Below are 19209 nucleotides of genomic sequence, written 5' to 3' on the forward strand. Positions count from 1 at the left end.
TTCAGGAAGATTTACTGACACAAACAAGGTGCACACTTCTTCCAATCTGAGAGCCCTCTCTGCATGAAAACATTCATAGAAGAACACTTGATGGTCACTACACTGGAAACCTGGACAAACAATGTCAAGGAATGAGCTTCCAGGGTGGGAATGTCGGTCCTTGCTCCCATGTAGGAATGCTTTAACTACAAGATGAGGATATGCTGACCCGCGTTACAAAGAAACCTGTCTGAAGAGTCCAGCAGAGTGGGGAGGAAGAAGGTGGGTTCTCGTGGTGTGGATGGGCCAGGAGAGCCGGACCCAAATGTACAACTCAGGGATGAACATCAGCTCTGCGATGGCACCACAGTCTCCCGGACACAGTGGAACTCCACCACTGTCCTCTCTGCCTCCTAAGAAGACCACCTTTCAGTCCTTGGGATCTCTGTCATCAGGAGTGTTTTCACCGTCTCTGGCTAAAGCCTCCACTCATCAGACAAACCCTGGCTCCAGCCGACTGAATTCCCCCACTCCATCTATTATGAGCTCCCCAAAACTTTGGCAGAAAGCATCCGTTTCTCGACTCGCAGAGGAATTCTTCTGGATTGGTGGAAGTGTGGTTGCACAGCCTAAATGGAGACTGGGTCAGATAGGTAATATTAAGTCAACTGATCACTAAATAATACTTAAATAATCACAGAAGCTCAGCAGCCTGTTTAGCAGAGGTTCTTGCTGTCTGCACCACACTGAGAGGGAAGAGGGAAAATTTTTACTGGACATTTTTATTCCAGGTGTTGTAAATTTAAAACATTTGCCGTGACGTGTTGTCGCGAATGGCCTTCAAAACAAGGCGCTCGCACGTATAACAAATTAGGGAAGCAGTGAAGCAGATAATGGGCATATGGACAGTAGACAATCCTTTAGGATTAGCCTGAATGGTGTGCCAGGTTGCGTCACATGCACCTGAGCTTCAGATTACAAACAAAGGTTACTTGCACACAACACATAAACCGGTGACCTGATAATGACTTCATTGTTAGGAGAAAAAACTGGTTCTGTTAAACGCTTTCCCAGTATACTTACTGTGGGCGCACACACCATTAAAGATTTCATGGAAAGTCACTGAAGGAAAGTCAGAAGAGACACTGTAGAGCACTGTGACGCATCTGACTGTAGGCACAGGTGTTTCTTTTTAGACAATAAGTAGTTTGTGTATTTTCATGGTGTAACTCAGCCTGTAATCTCACGAAGTAATGCTTGATAGTAAACCTCTAATCATCCCTTTGAGCTCTCATGATACTTCCCAACACAAAATAATGTGGTGTAGGATTTCATAAGTTACAAACATTCTCAGTCAATGACAACAGTAAGGCTCTTTTGACTTGGTGGTGGTGTAAGTAAGGCACCAACATGATATTTTTATTCATAACCTCAGCATGCACGGTCCCAACATAGCAAGATTTTATTATTAAACTGAACATTTGATATCTTTGGGTACCTTGTGGTGTTGTCCACAAATTAATCGCAGTGGATTTCTGACAATCTTGACTAAAGAAGGCTAAAGAAACCTTTGATAAATTTGTTTCTTGTGTTGTCCTGTAGTGGAGAGGTGTATGTGCACCATGCAAACTGGCACTCAGTTAACCAAAATGAAGGGGAAGAAGAAAGGACTGGTGCGATTCTTTTACCTGGACGAGCACAAGTCCTGCATCCGATGGCGACCCTCCAGAAAACATGACAAGGCCAAAAGTGAGTGACCACCTTGCACCACACGGAAATCACACAGAACTTTTGGTGTGGACGATCACTCGGGACTATTCGTATTGCATGAGAATTGAATTCAGCTCAAAGTTCATATTTGTATTTACTGATTATGATGTCTTAAAGAAACCACATTTTAGGCGTGGCCCTTCAGCTGAGGAAAAGCCACAAAAAGCTGTTTTGATGAATATTTGGTTTGGACCATCAGTTATAACTCCTGTTAGCTCGGCAAAGTTTCTTTTGGTTGATGGCAAATTTACCAGAAGAGTTGGATTTCTGCTCTTTAAAAAGCTGACATGTTTTACATCTGATAAACTGTTGTATTGTTGGGCGTTGGGACATTTACTGGTGTCCCAATCCTGTAGGTATAATGTATTTCCATGTATGTTTGCACATGGTTCAATAAATCATTTTCCTGGCAAGATTTATAATGAAATGGGGGTTTTTGCACAATACTGCATATTATTGTTTAGAATTTACTTATTTTCAATGCTGCAGAGACATGAATGACCTCTCTGTTTTTGTTTTTCAGTAACTATTGATTCCATTCATGAGGTGTGTGAGGGGAAAAAGTCAGAGGTCTTCAGGCGTTACGCAGACAACCGTTTCGACCCAAACTGCTGCTTCAGTATTTACTACGGGGACCGTGTGAAGTCCCTGGACCTGGTCTCCACCAACGCAGAGGAGACCCGCACTTGGATCACTGGGCTGAAATACCTCATGGCTGGTATCAGTGATGAAGACAGTTTGGCTCGGAGGCAGCGCACCCGTGATCAATATCCTTTATCCACCCACACAACTGTTCAACATGGTTTATAGGCACAAATACATCACTTTATATTTGGTAAACTGATTGTTTAGCGTATGGTTCGGCCTTAACTGCAGCTGAACGTGGTTACAGCAGACTTTCTCTGAGGCAGATAAAAATGGAGATGGCACCCTGAGCATCGGAGAAGTTCACCAGCTGCTCCACAAGCTCAATGTGAATTTACCCAAGCAGAAAGTCAGGGAGATGTTTCAGGTAAGACTTAAACGTGACAGACTTAACATGACTGTAACCTCTAATTGACACTTGCCCTCTGCTCCCCTACACTCAAAAAGTGATTCTTTGACCTGAAACATATAAGGTCAAAGGTTAACTTATTCAAACAATGAATCATTAAGGAAAAAATGCCTGGTGAAAACTGAATGTATACCAATCAAGTCAAATTTATTTGCCTAGACGTGATAAAATTTAGTGTTTTACACTGTACTTGTATAACAAACTTACATAACAAAAGTCCACATTTAGGGCGTAAATATTTTTTGAGTGCAGACATGTTTCATATAATTTTAAACTACAACATGTTGGTTACTTGAATGATAGCTTTACCTGAGTTTATTTGTCAATGATATGTAGTAACAGGCCTCATCTTTATTGAGCACGAGCATTGCTGCCACTGTCATAGTCGCTGCCTTTGTTTTTCCAGTCTTGTTGGCATGCTTGTATTCTCATTGATAATAACTGATCCTAAGGGAAGGGAAATGTATATATCAGAACAAATTTTCATGGCAAATTATTCAGTAGGTTCAGTAGCTTAAAGTGTTTCTGACATGATGCCCTTCAGAACCAGAAAAAGTCCTCCTACTGCGCCAAACTATTTTTTTTTAACTCACTTAAAATAAAAAGAGATCCAAGTTGAATTTTTACACGTGCAAAGTTAGCACAATAGCTTCCATATTCATAAACTCAGGGTCACTACTTTTTTAATGATATGGACTAATTTTGTTTAATAAATAAAGTGAGAGACTACATAGGTGTGTACGTCTCTCTTCTGGTAATGTCATTGTCTGTTTCCAGTAAGAAGGCAAGTCCCACATTCTGAGAAAAACTCACAGTCACTGTCGAGACATTTAACACCACACCTTTCGTGGTAGTGACAAAGCAAAAACATCACCAGAGAGCACGATTCCTCCTCAGAGGACCGTGTCAGTATTTAAACCTGCACAAAACAAGTATACCAATACTTGCAGAGCCAAACCATGCAGCTAAAATGGCTAAAATAAATAAATAGAGCAAGAAAAAATATGACAGCTAGTAAATCTAGTAAAATGTTTCAAACCCAGAAAATATGACAGGACACAAATCCTGCACTCTGGGGCAGCCTAAAGAAACCAGATTGGAAAGTGTATTAACGAATAAAAAAAATATGTAAAATCCTTAAGCAGACTCTCCCTGTGATCTTCCCATGATTCCCATCATCCCATGATTATATACAGAGAAGCATAAAATGCTACAGATGGTGCCAGCAGACAAATATGTGCATTCAGTGTTTTTGTTGGAACGGTGGAAAAGGCTATCACCGGAAGCCCATATGGTTGTCACAGATGGCCTTTGTTGTATCGCAATATTGCTTTAGCTGCTGTAGCTCACTGCCCGTCCTCCCCTCCCCCACCCGTGAATGAGCTCTGTTTTGATGGTGACAGTTATATCATTCAGAAGGTACTGAGAGAGAGACAGACATCATAAAATGTTTTCGCCACTATCTGCAGGAAGCAGACACGGACGAGAACCAGGGCTCTCTCGGCTTTGATGAATTTTGTTCATTCTACAAGATGATTTCCACACGCAGAGACCTCTACCTGATTCTGATCTCCTACAGCAATCAGAAAGAAGTCCTGGATCTCCATGACCTTGCACGCTTTCTGGAAAATGAACAGAAGGTAGTCAAAAGTCAAATCAATCACAATCATCTGTTTGATACTATTTATCCCCATTTTTACCTCTCTTTGAAATGTATTTAAAGTGTATCAGATTAACATCAGTGATGGTGTCTAAGAAGAAGCTAGCTGTATTTTAACCAATCACTGCAGTGCAAGAGACAAACGTGAAGTCATGAAATTGAGATATAACAAGCAATAAAGTGCTTTAAAAGATTGCATTAAATTATTGCTAATAGCAGTTTTCAAAAAGCTTTTAACTTTTGGATCCAATAAGATAAAAACAGTTCATTGTGTTCTATTTGTAGATGCGAGGCCTAAACAGAGAGCATCTAGTGGACATAGTGGCCAAGTTTGAGCCGTGTCCTGAGAACCTCCAGCGTATGGTACTGGGTATTGATGGTATGTAGGCCTTGCTCAAAGTGCCTGTGGCCGGTGAAACGTCGTTATTATCACATGTCAATCAAACCAGATTTAATTTTCAGTCTGTAAATAAAATAGCTGCTCCAACAACTCTCTTCCTTCAGGTTTCACCAACTACATGCGGAGTCCTGCAGGCGATATCTTCAACCCCGAGCACAATCAGGTAAACCAGGACATGACGCAGCCTCTAACCAACTACTTCATTGCCACGTCTCACAACACCTACCTGACAGGAGACCAGCTGCTCTCTCAGTCTAGAGTGGAAATGTATGCCTACGTCCTGCAGGCAGGCTGTCGCTGTGTCGAGGGTAAGAGCCGACACAACAAGAACCTGAGCTGTTATTTCAGTGTGTGATTTTTTATAAGATTACAAATGGTTGTCAGCTCTTTCCCGCTCTCTTAGTGGACTGCTGGGATGGACCAGATGGAGAGCCCATTGTCCATCATGGTTATACCTTGACATCCAAAATTCTCTTCAAAGATGTAATTGAAACAATTGACAAATATGCCTTCACAAAATCACAGTAAGATTTTTTTTAATTCCTGGTGCTGATTTAAATTTTGTCGAGCTGGTGCACCTGCGCAGTCGTTCAGTTATTGTCACCTCACTGCCAGGTATCCCGTGATCCTGTCCATAGAGAACCACTGCACTGTGCCTCAGCAGAAAAAGATGGCTAAATATCTGAGAGAGGTGCTGCAAGACAAACTGGATCTGAGCAATATCAGCGTGCATGAATGCAAAAAGCTGCCATCCCCTGAGATCCTGAAAGGAAAGATTTTGGTCAAGGTACAGTTGTTTTTACCCACACACACAGTCACACACACACACACACACACACACACACACACACACACACACACACACACACACACACACACGCACATACACACACCTATATGCTATTCAGATGTCATCTGACTACAGTAGGTAGTCGCTTCCAAGTATAATCTCATTGTAGTTATTACATGCAAAGTTGATGAACCAGCTGACAAAATACCTCACTGAGCTGATAGGAAGTTAACTTTAAACCAAATATTTAATCATCACAACCAAGGAATGCAGATGAGCATCTCTGATCGTGCAACGTGTTGAACCTTAAAGCAGATGGGCTACAGCAACAGAAGACCACACCAGGTGCCACTCCCTTTAGATGAGAACAGGAAACTGAAACTAAAGTTCACATGGGTTTGCCAAACGTGAACAATCCTCATTACCTCACCGTCTTGTGTCAACAGTTCAGTCTGGTGTGGTGTTGCTATAGTCTGGGTACATTTTCTTGTCAAATTTTGGGCTTGAGCATCAGAATAAGGACAAAAATCTCTGAGGAATGTTTCTAGCACCATGGAGTTAAGAGTTAAGGCAGCTATGAAGGAAAAAGGAGGGTTAAACCCAGGACCAGCAAGGTGTACCTAATGAAGTGGCTGGTGAAATTTGAAATTAAGCAATACTGTTCACATTTAGCTCAAAAACAATTTACAATGATGTAACTATTAGCGCCTGTGAGGCCACAGACTCTCATTCACATTACATCTCAGGAATGTGACTCTGCAGATGTTGAGGTGTGTTCATTTCCCTTTGTGAGACACAATGCTGAAAACTGTCTTTTTTCTTTTCTGTAACAAAGTCTGTCAACACAACACGAAGGTGTAAATGTAAACCCTGTCCAGTCTGTTGCAATCACTATCCCTCATGCAGTGATGTGTAACCCACACAGTACTTGTGTAGGTTACAAACTGCACACAGCAAGTAGAAAGAGTGCAGCTTTGTGCTTTCTCTATCATTGTCCTTGGCAGATCCTTGGCAGTTTACAAAATAAATGATTATATGTATATTATTACACACACACACACACACACACACACACACACACACACACACACACACACACACACAAAGCGATTGTTAATTTTCTGTTTTTAGGGGAAGAAGCTGCCAGCAAACCTTGATCCTGATGTGGAGGAGGGTGATGTGTCTGATGAAGACACTGGAAATGAGGAAGAAGAGGACGATGATGATGATGATAACCCACAGGCAAATGAAACATTTAAACAGAAAGAAAGAAACAAAGTAAGTAAGAAAGAAGGTAAATATAGTAAGATTGCAATTTGAACTTTTCAGGATGGGAATAGCGTTAACTCTACCAATCAGCCTAAGAAGAAGAGACGATTTGGGAGATCAATCATGAGAAGCTTCAAAAGAAAGGTCAGCTGATATAAAAACAATATCTGACAGCTTTCCTTTTGGCTGACTTTGACTTAAAACATTAGATTTTTTTTTTTTTCTTTCAGAGAAAAAAGAGAATACGAGTGAAAAACAAGGCCATGTCTGATGGTGAATCAGACTACAGCAGCAGCAGGGAGAGGACACAAATTGTTTACCATCCTAAGTAAGACCAGTTACTAAAGGTCAAAAACAGCTGACAATCTAAACTTTATCATATCTGGGATTACACTTATAAGATTCCCTCTGTCTCTGCAGAAAAAGGAAAACAATGAGGCTCTCCCGAGCTCTCTCTGATCTGGTCAAATACACAAAATCTGTCCGTGTGCATGACATAGAAACACAAGGTAAATCCAACTAGAAACCTTTGCCTGCATTTTTGTTTTCACTAAGCACATCCCAACTCATAGAAACTTTTCAGAGTGAGTGTCTCATACATTTTAGTTTTCTTTTTGGCAGCATTCATGAGCAGTTGGCAGGTATCATCCCTGGATGAGACAGTAATGAACCAGATCTTACAGCTTAAACCGGGTGAGCTGGTGCGTTTCAACCAGCGCCAGCTTCTAAGAGTCTATCCGTCCAACTACAGAGTGGACTCAAGCAACTTCAACCCACAACCATACTGGAACTCAGGATGCCATATGGGTAACAAAAGTGTCACTAAAACTCAATACTAGCGTTATGTGATACTGTTTGTTGTTAACTTGTTAACTTGTTGTCACGTTGCTGTTTCATCTTAGTTGCCATGAATTATCAAACAGAAGGTCGCATGCTTGAACTGAACCAAGCCAAGTTCTCGAGCAATGGAAACTGTGGATATGTTCTGAAGCCCAAGTGCATGTGTAAAGGTACGTGGTGTTCACTCACACTTAGTAGATTTCTGCAGATTACAAAGTGAAGAGCAATGAATCCTGGATCAGCACCTAATAAATACTATTGCTTTTCATAAGGTGCCTTTAACCCAGTGTTGGAGGAGCCCCTGCCAGGACACAGGAAAACTCAGTTAGTGCTGAAGATCATTAGTGGACAGCAACTTCCCAAACCCAAAGACTCCATGTTTGGGGACAGAGGAGAGGTCAGGTCAAAATACAGTAGATATAAAGTCAAAGAGTTCAACAAAAATACGTTTTTAACACTAAAGTCAAGTTTTTCTTGGACTTTTTTTAGATAATTGATCCCTTTGTTGAAGTCGAGATCATCGGCCTACCTGTTGACTGCTCCAAGCAGCAGACTAGAGTAGTGCATGATAACGGTACGTGTGAAGCTCCACGTTGCAGTTTAAATCACTCCAAGCCAAGCTGACTTTGTGTTTCTCAGTCTTGGTGACATTCCTTTCTTTCAGGTTTCAACCCAATGTGGGAGGAAACCCTCGTCTTCAACATTCAAATGCCTCAAATCGCCCTGGTGCGATTCCAGGTGTGGGATCACGATCCTATTGGAAGAGACTTCATTGGACAGAGGACTGTAGCTTTTACCAGCATGATGCCAGGTGGAGTACCTGTACACTTGTTTGCTTGGTTCCAGAAGTTATACTTCTGAAAGCATACTCCTTTATTCTGTTAAAATTAAAATCTAAGCCTTGTTGTCTTTTGAAAGGTTATTAATTTTTCAGTGTTGCAAAAACTTCATTTTTACAAATAAATTAAAGATTTAGGACAACTTCCAACTTTCTGCAGAGTATCATTAGTGATTTGTTTTAACTATGAGGCATTTGGGAAATGCATCTTCAGAACATCAAAAATATGAGAAACGTACTAAAGCGATTGAGCAAAAATTTATGAATATATTTTATTTGTCCTTGCCAGTGTTGCAGATTTGTTTTGAGTCCTTACGTGTTAAAAAAGTGAAAGAATATAAGGACTGAGCTTCCATCAGTGGACTTGTATACATATACACACAACGCTGCAAGAAAAGAGCACAACACATTGTCATCATTCAGTCCAGATCACACCCCCCTCAGACCAAAACAATCAGCATAAACTATCAGAGGCAGCAGAGCGGACGGTCTGATCTCACACGCTTCCACAGCAGCTTCTTTCCTCCCAGAGTGATTGCCATCACTCTGCCATGTGTATCTATCTGACGAAGATTCACAGAAAATCTGATTTATCCAGAAGTGCAATATATATTTCAGTAATCTGCAATGTTTTTTTTTCCTAAACTAGTCATTTAAGTACAATACAGGAAATACTGTTTTTATACTTGAAATTACCTGACATATTGTCCTTTCCAAAAAAAAATTCTGAAGTAATTTTGTGAATTAAAATTAATAAAAATTAAATAAAAATAGAGCAAATATCTTGAGTTGGAGCATTTGTTAATTTGGTGGAAATATTATGAAAACTTGTCTCATGAGACTTTGATGTATTTATCGAGACTGGATGTCTAAAATACTTCAACTGCTTTCAAAATGTTCTGTGCTTTTATTGTAATACCTGTGCTGATTTTCCTATAATATAAATTTCCTCTGACTTATGCTCTCCACAATACAACAATAATTAATAAAGACTAAAACTATGATTGAAACCAATGAAAACTAAACTGAAGTGAGCAAACAAACCCTGAGACCATTTTAAACTAAACTAAACTGAAAGCAAAAAGTGAAAACAGAATAAAACAAAAACTAATTCATAAACAAAACTAAGATAACTCTGGTCTTGACTTTACCTCCGTGCACATTCTGTTTTATGTTGGCATTCATTTGTCTCTGACTCTAAGCTCTCCACAAGATGTCCTACATATCCAAACCCAGTGTAAGTGTACAGATGCCAAATAAAAGATTTCAAATCTAAATAATTTTTTTCCTGTTGTTTGTTTGTGTGCTTGTTCGCAGGTTACCGCCATGTCTACCTGGAGGAAATGGCAGAATCATCGATCTTTGTTCATGTCGCTATTATTAACATAGCAGGAAAGGTATGGCATTATAAAATACACTTACAGATCTAAGAACATCTTCACATGACAACTCTATCTTATGATTTCTGATTTCCTTTGTGTGACAGATCAAACCAGCAAATGCTGTGCAAGCAGCTAGGAAACACATCCAAAAAGCAGCCCAGAAGCATATGAAGAGCCATCAAAGGCAGCCATCTCTAGATTTTTCTGTCCAGTCTTCAGAAGATGGACGCGCTTTGTACTTCCGCAAGGATCTGGACACCATCTCTCAGGACAGCAGGAGTGGGGAAACGTCTTATCTGGTTCAAGGGCCCGCAGCCAAGGCTGCCATCCACAAAGGGGCCATGAGTGAACCTGTCAGGCGAGCTCACAGAGTTAAAATTCTTGAACCACAAGAGACAAAGAGAGGGATCTTTAGCCGGATGTCTTCCACTGACTCCCAGCACACTGGGGTTGCTCCCTGCGTGATAGCTGAAAGCTTTGACCTTGAGACCTCTTCCCAGACTTCTTCTCCTGACAGTCCTGCTCCAGACAGCCAAAATCCAGTAATTCAAGAGGAGCTGGAAAATGACCCCAGTGAATTACAACAGTCCAACTGTGCTGGGCAGCAGATAGAGTCAGAGCAGCTTGAACCACCTGAGGAATTACCACCAGAATCAAAACCAGGCAATGACATTGCCACTGAGCCACTGCCAGAAGCTCAGCGTCAGACCGACACAGTCCCTCAGCCTCCACTCGTGCCACAGCCAGAAGCCAAACCTTCTCCTCTTGTCCCTCCATCATCCCCTGCAAGGGTTAGACGGACTTTAGAAGCTCCCGTGACCCCCTGGCCATCCACCCCAATAAGGACAAAGGGCCGCTCACGCAGTTGCCCGCGAAAACAGACTACCTCTGCTCAGACACCGATGCTGAACCGAAAGCCTACTTTCCACTGTCAGACGCACGGAGCTCAAAACTACAGCAGCTACGGCAACCCTGTGAGACGCATACCCAACGGTCTCTGCCTGTTAGACACCACGTCCAGCAGCAGCAGCGACAGCAGCACCGACAGCCTAGACTTTGTGCCCCCGCCCTCATCAGCTGGGTCAGAGCAACACGAAGGGACACTGCAGAGAGAGATGAAGGCCCTCTTTGACCAGAAGATGAGGGAGATCCGCTGTAAATCACCGCTTTTTCTAGATGGTGAGTCACATTTGCAAAAGAATGAAAAGAAGTTTGATTACAAAAGCTAAGTGGCTCTATGTAATCAGCCTTTTTGTTCTTTACTGTTTTTGTGTTTTTTAGATTTGTGACAGGAAGAGATCAAGGTCGTCCTGAAAAAAGAAAAGGATCAACAACAAGAAAAAAGAGGAATGATGGTAATGGTGGAGTGAAATGTGTCAGATATGTAGCTTTTCTTTCTAGAATGATGGACGACGCAAAGCATTAAAACACTGTTAGATGTTTTTTTTATTTCTTTTCTAATCTTGCTGAAATGTTTACAATCATCCCAGTTTTTATGCATGAAGTAGTTTTTAAAAAGAAATTGCTGAAGTCACATGATGCCACTGCCAAGTGTACAAAATACATGATGCAGAGTTGCAAGCAGTAAACCTAGAAAGTAAACATATGTGCACAGTTTGTTAGCAAAATGTTGAGTTTACAAGTGTAAACTGAAATTAAAAATGTTTTTTTTATACTGAAGTGTTTGATTTTTCATTGAAAGAGTAGCAGTTGTACTGAAAAATCAGTAATTTATATATCTGAAAAAGTTGGACTTTTTTTTACATTTTAGTTCAAATGTAAATAATAAGGCAAATAATAAGGTTTACAGTCTACTGAGTTAATATTTCTGTAAATTCTTTGAACAAAGTTATCAAGTGTTATCAAGCCAAATGGAAAAAAATAATTAAATCAAACATAAAAAGCTCTAAAAACTAAACGTTTCATAGTAGTTAAATCTTCCAAAGGCTTCTATGCTTTTTCCTTGTCTTTATCTACATTTTCCTGGGATCTGTTCCCACTGCTGGTCCTCAAGCGCAGACTCAGCTCCTCAGTCAGTACAGAACAACATGTCTTCTGTGGGATGGACATGCAATCAAGATTAACACCAGTGCAACAAAAACACTTTATTCCACCTATTAGTTTAATGCAAATACAGATGAATGGATGGGTAGGCATCCCAGTCATCTGTATTTTCTAAAATCCATGTAATAAATGACAATGTTGCTTCAAATTGCAACCAATAAAAAAACAATCTTCTAATGGCAGAAGAACTGCCGCAGCCAAAAAAATCATCAATTAATTTAAAATCTTAAAGAATCAACACACACACACTGTTTCACTTGAGACATGTGAGTTGCGACAACCTTGCACGTACCTTGTGCTCTGCTGCACGCCTGCGACTCTTGAAGGTCAGCTCCAGGACAGCCACAATTGTTCCCAGCCCAAGGCCGAGGGAAAGCACCAGAAATATCCCCTTGAGGTTATGCGACTGCACAGCTGACACCTTGCCTTTGTCTGCTATGCAGCTGCTTGCCCACCACTTGCTTCGCAAGTAAGCCAGCTCCCCTGCCTCACTTAGCTGTAGGATTGCCACACTGAGGTTCTTTATGATTGGAGAACCTTTGAGGAAAAAGAATGATAGTTTTGGGTTATGTGCTGAATTAGATTTTACCATCTTTCATCTAAACTTAACTGTTTAATTAGAGTTTAAAAATAAATAACCTCACCAAGAGCAGCAGCAATGCTGTATCCCCTCATGCCAACGACTTCATGCGCCCGGACTAGTTCACAGTAACGCGCTACGGCTAAGTCCAGAGAAACAGACTCTCCAATGAAGGCGTAGTTGCCCTCTTTTGCACGTCGAATGCCTTCATCCATACTTGACACAAAACTCTTTGTCCGCTCCATGTGCTCATAGATTCTGCGGTACACTGGGTTGTTTGAATTCTAAATGAAGAAAAAAGAATAGCTTAGAGAGAAAAGCTCTCTAATTCCAGCTGAACTAGACACTTTAGGGCTGCAGTACTCACCTTAAAGAAAGCAAGTGTGGAAGAGCCGGCCAGGCAGCCATATTCAATCACATCCTGATTGGCCAAGTCCTCAAACCCTTTCACCATCAGGTGAGAGGACTCTGGGGTCTTAGTGGAGCTGAGGTTGGAGAAATAGCAAGCCAAGAGGACAACGCTAAATAACCACCAACTGCTGCAGATGACACGCCCCGAAAGGGCTTTGGGATGAGGGCCGGCACCTGAAACACAAAAAAGGCTCAGCAAATGCCACAAAAGGGAGAGATGTTCACTTGTTTGTTGTTCAGATGCTTATTGGATTAGATGGTGTCTGGATTTGCCATTAACCTTGAAGAGTCAGAGCTCCAGCTGTGTACCAAAGGCTGTGGAGGAGACCGAACGTGTTTTTCTCACTCTGAGGCTGACTCCACTCAGAAGGGCTGAGTCTGCAATTTGGATCAAAGGTGTTAATTGTTAATGAGACAGCACTCAGAGTAACCCACTGCCCGAAGGAATACAGATATAACCTCAAAACCCTCAAGAACTTAAATCAATCATTATTAAATTAATCATAATAATCACTTTAAAGAACTGCTTTCATGACCAACCTGGCAACTATGAAGATGCAAGCAGCCGTCCCCAGATAGGCAATAAGTATGCCAACCCAGGTCTGTGCTGAGAAAGGGGAAAGGAAATCAAAGAAGCCTGCATCCTCTGAAATGTCCTTCCTCAGCAGAATACTGATTCCCGTCTGCATGAATGGTTTGGTCATTCCCACAGCTTTCTCCCGAGCTGCAGTGAGAGTCAGCGGAGCAATAGCGAGGTCTGCTTCCTGTAGGATAAAAATATATTTGGCTAGTTTGGATATATAATGTGGATACTTTTTTGGAACTTCTTAACATAGTTAGGTTTAAAGTCATGTTGATTTTTTTTTTTAATTGTAGAACCCTTTCAAAAACACCACATATTCACTTCTTCTTTTGAGAGTGCTTTGCTGCTCACCCCTCTCACCACCTCTCCAACCATCCCGTTCCAGTTCCCGCTCTCTTCCTGTCTACCATACGTGCCATCTTTCACCAGCTGCACTTTGTACTTGAAGCCCACTTTCTTGGCTACTTCAGAGAGCAGGTCCATGCAAAAGCCTTCCAGCTGAGCACCTTTGGACATCACATACGGCTCTTGCTGAAAGAATCGATGTGAAAGTCAGTGGGATTTATTTCACATTTAATTTTGTATTCACAAAGATATGCAAAGCCAGATGAGGTACCTTTATTGTTGTGATTCTGAGCTCTGACTGCACTGTTGTTGAGAGACAAAAATAAGGAAAAATCTTTTAGATCAGCGATTCCATGAATTTTAATAACCACAGCACACCTACATGACAGCTGTTTTCTGATTTTTATGGGACATTATTTGGAGTGTCATGTATTTTATTTACTGTCAAATATTTTTTAAATCTACTCAAAAAATCTGCACATTTTTAGCACACGCATCCCCAGGTCTCTGTTTATGTTTGAAAATGTCCTATAATATGTGTACCAATCAGGAATAACACTGATTATCACTGCATGCTGGCACCTGTTGGTGGGTGGGATATATTAGAGAGCAATTGAACATTTTGTTCTCAAAGTTTATGTGTTAGAAGCAGGAAAAATGGCCACAAGGATTTGAGTTAGTCTGACGGGGGCAAATTTGGATGGTAGACAACTGAGTCAGAGCATCATCAGAACTACAGGTCTTGTGGGGTGTTCCCGGTCTGTAGTTGTCAATATCTGTCAAAAGTGGTCCAAAGAAGAAACAGTGGTGAACCAGCAGCATCATAGGTGGCAAAGGCTCATTGGTTGGCCCATGTGGTCTGATACAACAGACGAGCTACTGTCGCTGAAACTGCTGAAAAGGTTAATGCTGCTCCTGATAGAAAGGTGTCAGAATACACAGTCCATTACACTTGGTTTGGTACGGGACTGCATAGCTGCAGACCAGTCAAGGTGTCCTTGCTGATCCCTGTCCACCGGCAAAACCATGAACAATGGGCATGTGAGCATCTGAACTGGACCACAGAGTGATGGAAGAAGGTGGCCTAGTCTGACAAATCATGTTTTCTCTTAATCACAAAGATGGCCGGCTGCGTGTGCATCACTAGAAGGAAGCAGGGTAATGGTTTGGGCAATGATCTGCTGGGAAACCTTGGGTTCCACCATCCATGTGGATGTTTAACACCTATCACCAACCTAAGTATTGTTGCAGATCATGTACACCCTTTCATGGAAACAGTACTCCCTGATGGCTGTGGTCTCTTTCAGCAGGATAATGTGGCCTGCCACAACAAAAAAATTGAGTTAATTTAAACCAGGAGTGGTTTAAATTCCTGCAGATGCACTTGACAAACAAGTCTGATCCACGGAGGCCCCATCTCACAACTTACAGGACTTAAAGGCTCTGTTGCTAAAATCTTGGTGCCATATACCACAGCAAACCTTCAGGGGTCTAGTGGAGTCCATGCCTTGACAGATAAAGGCTGTTTTGGCAGCAAAAAAGGGACCAACATAATATTATGCAGGTTGTAACAATGTGTATATTGTATTTGTGTAAATGTTTCTCTCTCTTTGTGTGTTACCTTTGCAACAGGCTAACAACCTGTCCTGGGTGTACCCAAACCTTTGTCCATGTGATGTTTTGCCATAATGCACAAAACCAAACACAGTAGATCTGCACCTGATTTACTGTTTTTGGTCAACACCTCATATCAACTGTGAAACATGGTGGTGGAAGTTGATGATTAGGGATTGTTTTGCAGCCACAGGCCCTGGGCACCTCCCACTCACTGAGTGGACCACAAAATCTTCTCTATATCAAAGTATTCTAGAGACAAATGTGAGGCCATCTGCCTAACTTTGGCTGGATTTACCTCATTTTAAAACCTGCAATAGAGTACAGTAGATATTTTTTGTGTGTCCTGAAAATGCCCTGATATAAAAAACCATACAATTGACACAGAGTTTACTTTCTTTTATGTCTGTAAGCTGTACTAACAGATATTCACATTTTTACATGTTTATAAAAGCTCAGAGATTAGAAAGACACAATGGGAAGAATAAGTTAAGAACAAGTCCTTGTATGCTTTTACCATCACAGATGTTTTCATAGTTGGAGTCCAAACTAAATTTAGAAGAATCAAAAACTCCTTTGTGCAGCTTTTCATCTTCAGACTTTAACACACAGAGACGTCCCTGAGGTGAAATTTGGGGTCCATCTACTGACTTTTTGAGCTCAAGTGGTTTCCGGTATCCTGGAGATCTGGCGGCTCTGCTCGCCTACTTGAAAAGTGTCCACAATCTATTTAGAGCAGTGTGTTATTCCAAAGAATTACAATGCTATGGCGCTGTGAGATGGGAGGGCAGTCAAAGAGCATCAAAAGCCTCAATTCAGGCCAAGGCCTAGGGGATCCGTCACCACAGGGTGACCCTGACAACCATCAGATCCTCCTTTTCAAGAGATGACACCAACACAAGCTCTTAAAGCCCCTGTCAGTTTTTGGCCACTCTTACAGACAGGGTCATTGTTTGCTCCATGGACTTGATTTATTATCGTTTTTTTGTGTCAGCTGGCTAGCTTTCTTGGACAGGATGTAGTGCAACACTTTGATATTCAGCAAGGCTGACAGTTTATGTATTTGTTTGCTGTCAACCATGATCATTTTCTACCAATTACTGGGGAGGAAACATGAGGAATTTGGCAAAGAAAGAAAGCAAGCTGCCACCACTCTGGATTATAAATGCAGTGACCGGGTCAAACTGTGACATATCAGTCTGTAGAAGAAAACTTAACAAAAACAATGTTGTTGTTGATGGATGGATGGATGGATGGATGGATGGATGGATGGATGTCCATCCATCCATCCATCCTATGTGTCCATCCATCCATCCATGTGACATATCAGTCTGTTTGCTTCTACAGACTGATATGTTACAGTTTGTCATCCATCCATCAACAACAACATTGTTGGATGGATGGATGGATGGACATCCATCTATCCATCCATCCATCCAACCATCCATCCTAATCTTTTATGCATAGATGTGATCTAAATAAATAAACAGTCTCTTACTTGCAGTACATGTGCCCCTGTCCAGGAGAAATCCAAAGGACAGCAGAAACAATCCAAGCATCATCATCTCTCTTAATCTAGACTTGCAACCTACAAATTATAAGGAGAGTAGTAGTAGTTTAAGGAGCATGCATAGAAGAGATGCATCAACTTTATAACACAAAAGCAAAAAACAAAGCAATCAAAGCAATAAAAAAAAGCTTAAAAACTAACCTGAAAAGAGTCCAGGATTTGACAGCACGTCAGCTTCGAACTGACCCTGACAGTAGCCAGCGCTCGACTGTGATTCACTGTGAACTGGCGTTTTTCAGATTGCAGTGAAACAAGAGATAGCCAACCAAGACTTTGTGGGTGGAGAATGTGGAGTAATTATTTTAAGGGGGTGGAGACAAGCAGCATAATGTTCAAACATATAGCTTCCAGTGTGAATTAAAATGTGATTCATTCTAATGATGACTAAACAGATTATGCAAATAAACATAATCTGATTCACAGGAGGTTGCATTATAGTTAAGCTGAGCCCCCATAAGTTGCATGATACTTAAATTGCATGCTGGGCATTTGAAGCAAGATTTCTCTCATCGCAAAAGTAATTGTAGAAAGAGCGAAAGCTAGGGCATATTTGACTGGTTATTGGAGATGCTGATGTTACATATGCACAAAACACAAAACGCTCAGTGGGGAAAGAGTCAAAATATGACTTTTTGCAGTGTTACACTCTCTGGTGAAATGAGACCATGTCGATCAAAAGGTTGCAGTACACAGAAAGAAGATAAAATAACGTTCTCTCTCAGAGAACATAAACAAGGCTTTATTGGACAGTGTTCACTGACCTTGGAGAGACATCTGAAGCTCTGTGAAGTGTCAAATTGCTAAGAAAGCTTTTGAAATAGTGCAAATGAAACAGTGCTAAAGGTAATATGGAGTGAGAGACTGTTTTTTCCTTGCAGCTCTAAAACCAGTGTTTGACCTGTTCCCCCTCTTCAGGTTTGTATTTCTGATTGACTGCATGTTTCTTACAGTATGGTTTAATTATTAATGGAAAACCAAGAAGTTAAAGTTTTATTTACACCCAAATGAATCTGAATTCTGAAAATGTACACAGTCTTAAAACATTTATTAAAATATGAACTAAGAGGCTTCCTAGCAGCTGAACTGCAATTCATTTTTTCAGTTTTGCAGTAAGAACTGGTTACTTAATAAATACACATAATGCTAATATATATATATATATATATATATATATATATATATATATATATATATATAAATCATATAGACAGTTTAGCATCATTCCTTTATATATATATATGTGTGTATATATATATATATATATATATATATAAAGGAATGATGCTAAACTGTTTATATGAATTTGTTCTTCTATTGAATCAGTACGTATGTGTGTTTTCAGTAGGTGTCTTGTAGCTTCAAAATGTAGAACAGACCTAAAGAAGTGAGTAAGCCAGTGATTATATAATCAATCTATCTCATCTTTCGTCTTATGCAGAAAGAGTAATAAATATGTTTGACAGAAGCCAGCTGCCAAAATAATAAAGTAATAACGTAAATAAATCATTGCTGATTTAAGCAGGACTGAAATATGATTGAACTACCTTTTCCTAAAAACCTGTCCCACTAAACCATCTACAGGTCACTCTTCTGTTGCAGGGCTAATGTTGTAACATTGTAAAATGTGGCATAGTGGAATCATTATGAGGATCTTCTGCCAGCTATTGGCTTAGGACTATTCTTCTTCTTTTGCATGTTTTTATTTATTTATTTGATGTGTGGACTTTAGCCACATCCACGTGGGAGGTTCCCCTCTTGTCTAGCTGCCAGCTATTTGAAGTTGAATACTGTTAGTGTGGGTTTGGAGCCCTTTTCGATGAGGACAGAAAGGGGGAAACTCTGGTGTGGAGAGGCAGGAAACAAAGGTGCTGGAGATCACATGAGGAGCTGGTTGAATTAGTTGTATGGGAAAAAGCACACCTTTAATGCAAATGGTTTTACCCTGGACTGGCCGGTCCTTTTTTAGTGGAAGGAAGATCCATTTTTAAGGGAATATGTGGAGTTTTTAAGAAAAAACTGGACTGGGAACTCATGCTAGCAACTTATGTATTATGAGAGTC

The 19209-nt window shown here is 40.8% G+C and overlaps 2 protein-coding genes across 2 annotated transcripts; one reads left to right on the forward strand and one right to left on the reverse strand.

Moving 5' to 3' along the window:
- plch2b (phospholipase C, eta 2b) lies at positions 1-11399 on the forward strand. The gene is made up of 21 exons (XM_084928772.1): positions 1-632; positions 1582-1728; positions 2273-2516; positions 2632-2761; positions 4273-4443; positions 4749-4842; positions 4968-5171; positions 5267-5387; positions 5479-5650; positions 6785-6895; positions 6983-7066; positions 7153-7250; positions 7343-7431; positions 7544-7729; positions 7825-7932; positions 8035-8159; positions 8252-8336; positions 8427-8573; positions 9918-9997; positions 10087-11161; positions 11264-11399. The coding sequence occupies exons 1-21, from the start codon at positions 281-283 to the stop codon at positions 11269-11271; spliced, it is 3831 nt and encodes a 1276-aa protein (XP_084784898.1). The 5' UTR covers positions 1-280; the 3' UTR covers positions 11272-11399.
- An 11-nt stretch (positions 11400-11410) lies between these two features.
- Positions 11411-17398, reverse strand: grik6 (glutamate receptor, ionotropic, kainate 6). The gene is made up of 10 exons (XM_084928773.1): positions 17291-17398; positions 17078-17167; positions 14237-14268; positions 13972-14151; positions 13578-13801; positions 13318-13415; positions 12994-13211; positions 12691-12910; positions 12339-12583; positions 11411-12037 (listed from the first exon to the last, which is right to left on the reverse strand). The coding sequence occupies exons 2-10, from the start codon at positions 17142-17144 to the stop codon at positions 11933-11935; spliced, it is 1389 nt and encodes a 462-aa protein (XP_084784899.1). The 5' UTR covers positions 17145-17167; positions 17291-17398; the 3' UTR covers positions 11411-11932.
- Positions 17399-19209: the final 1811 nt, after the last annotated feature.

Source organism: Perissodus microlepis, chromosome 5 (assembly GCF_051167445.1).
Source record: "Perissodus microlepis isolate ML-2025 ecotype Zambia chromosome 5, ASM5116744v1, whole genome shotgun sequence".
Lineage (NCBI taxonomy): Eukaryota > Metazoa > Chordata > Actinopteri > Cichliformes > Cichlidae > Perissodus > Perissodus microlepis.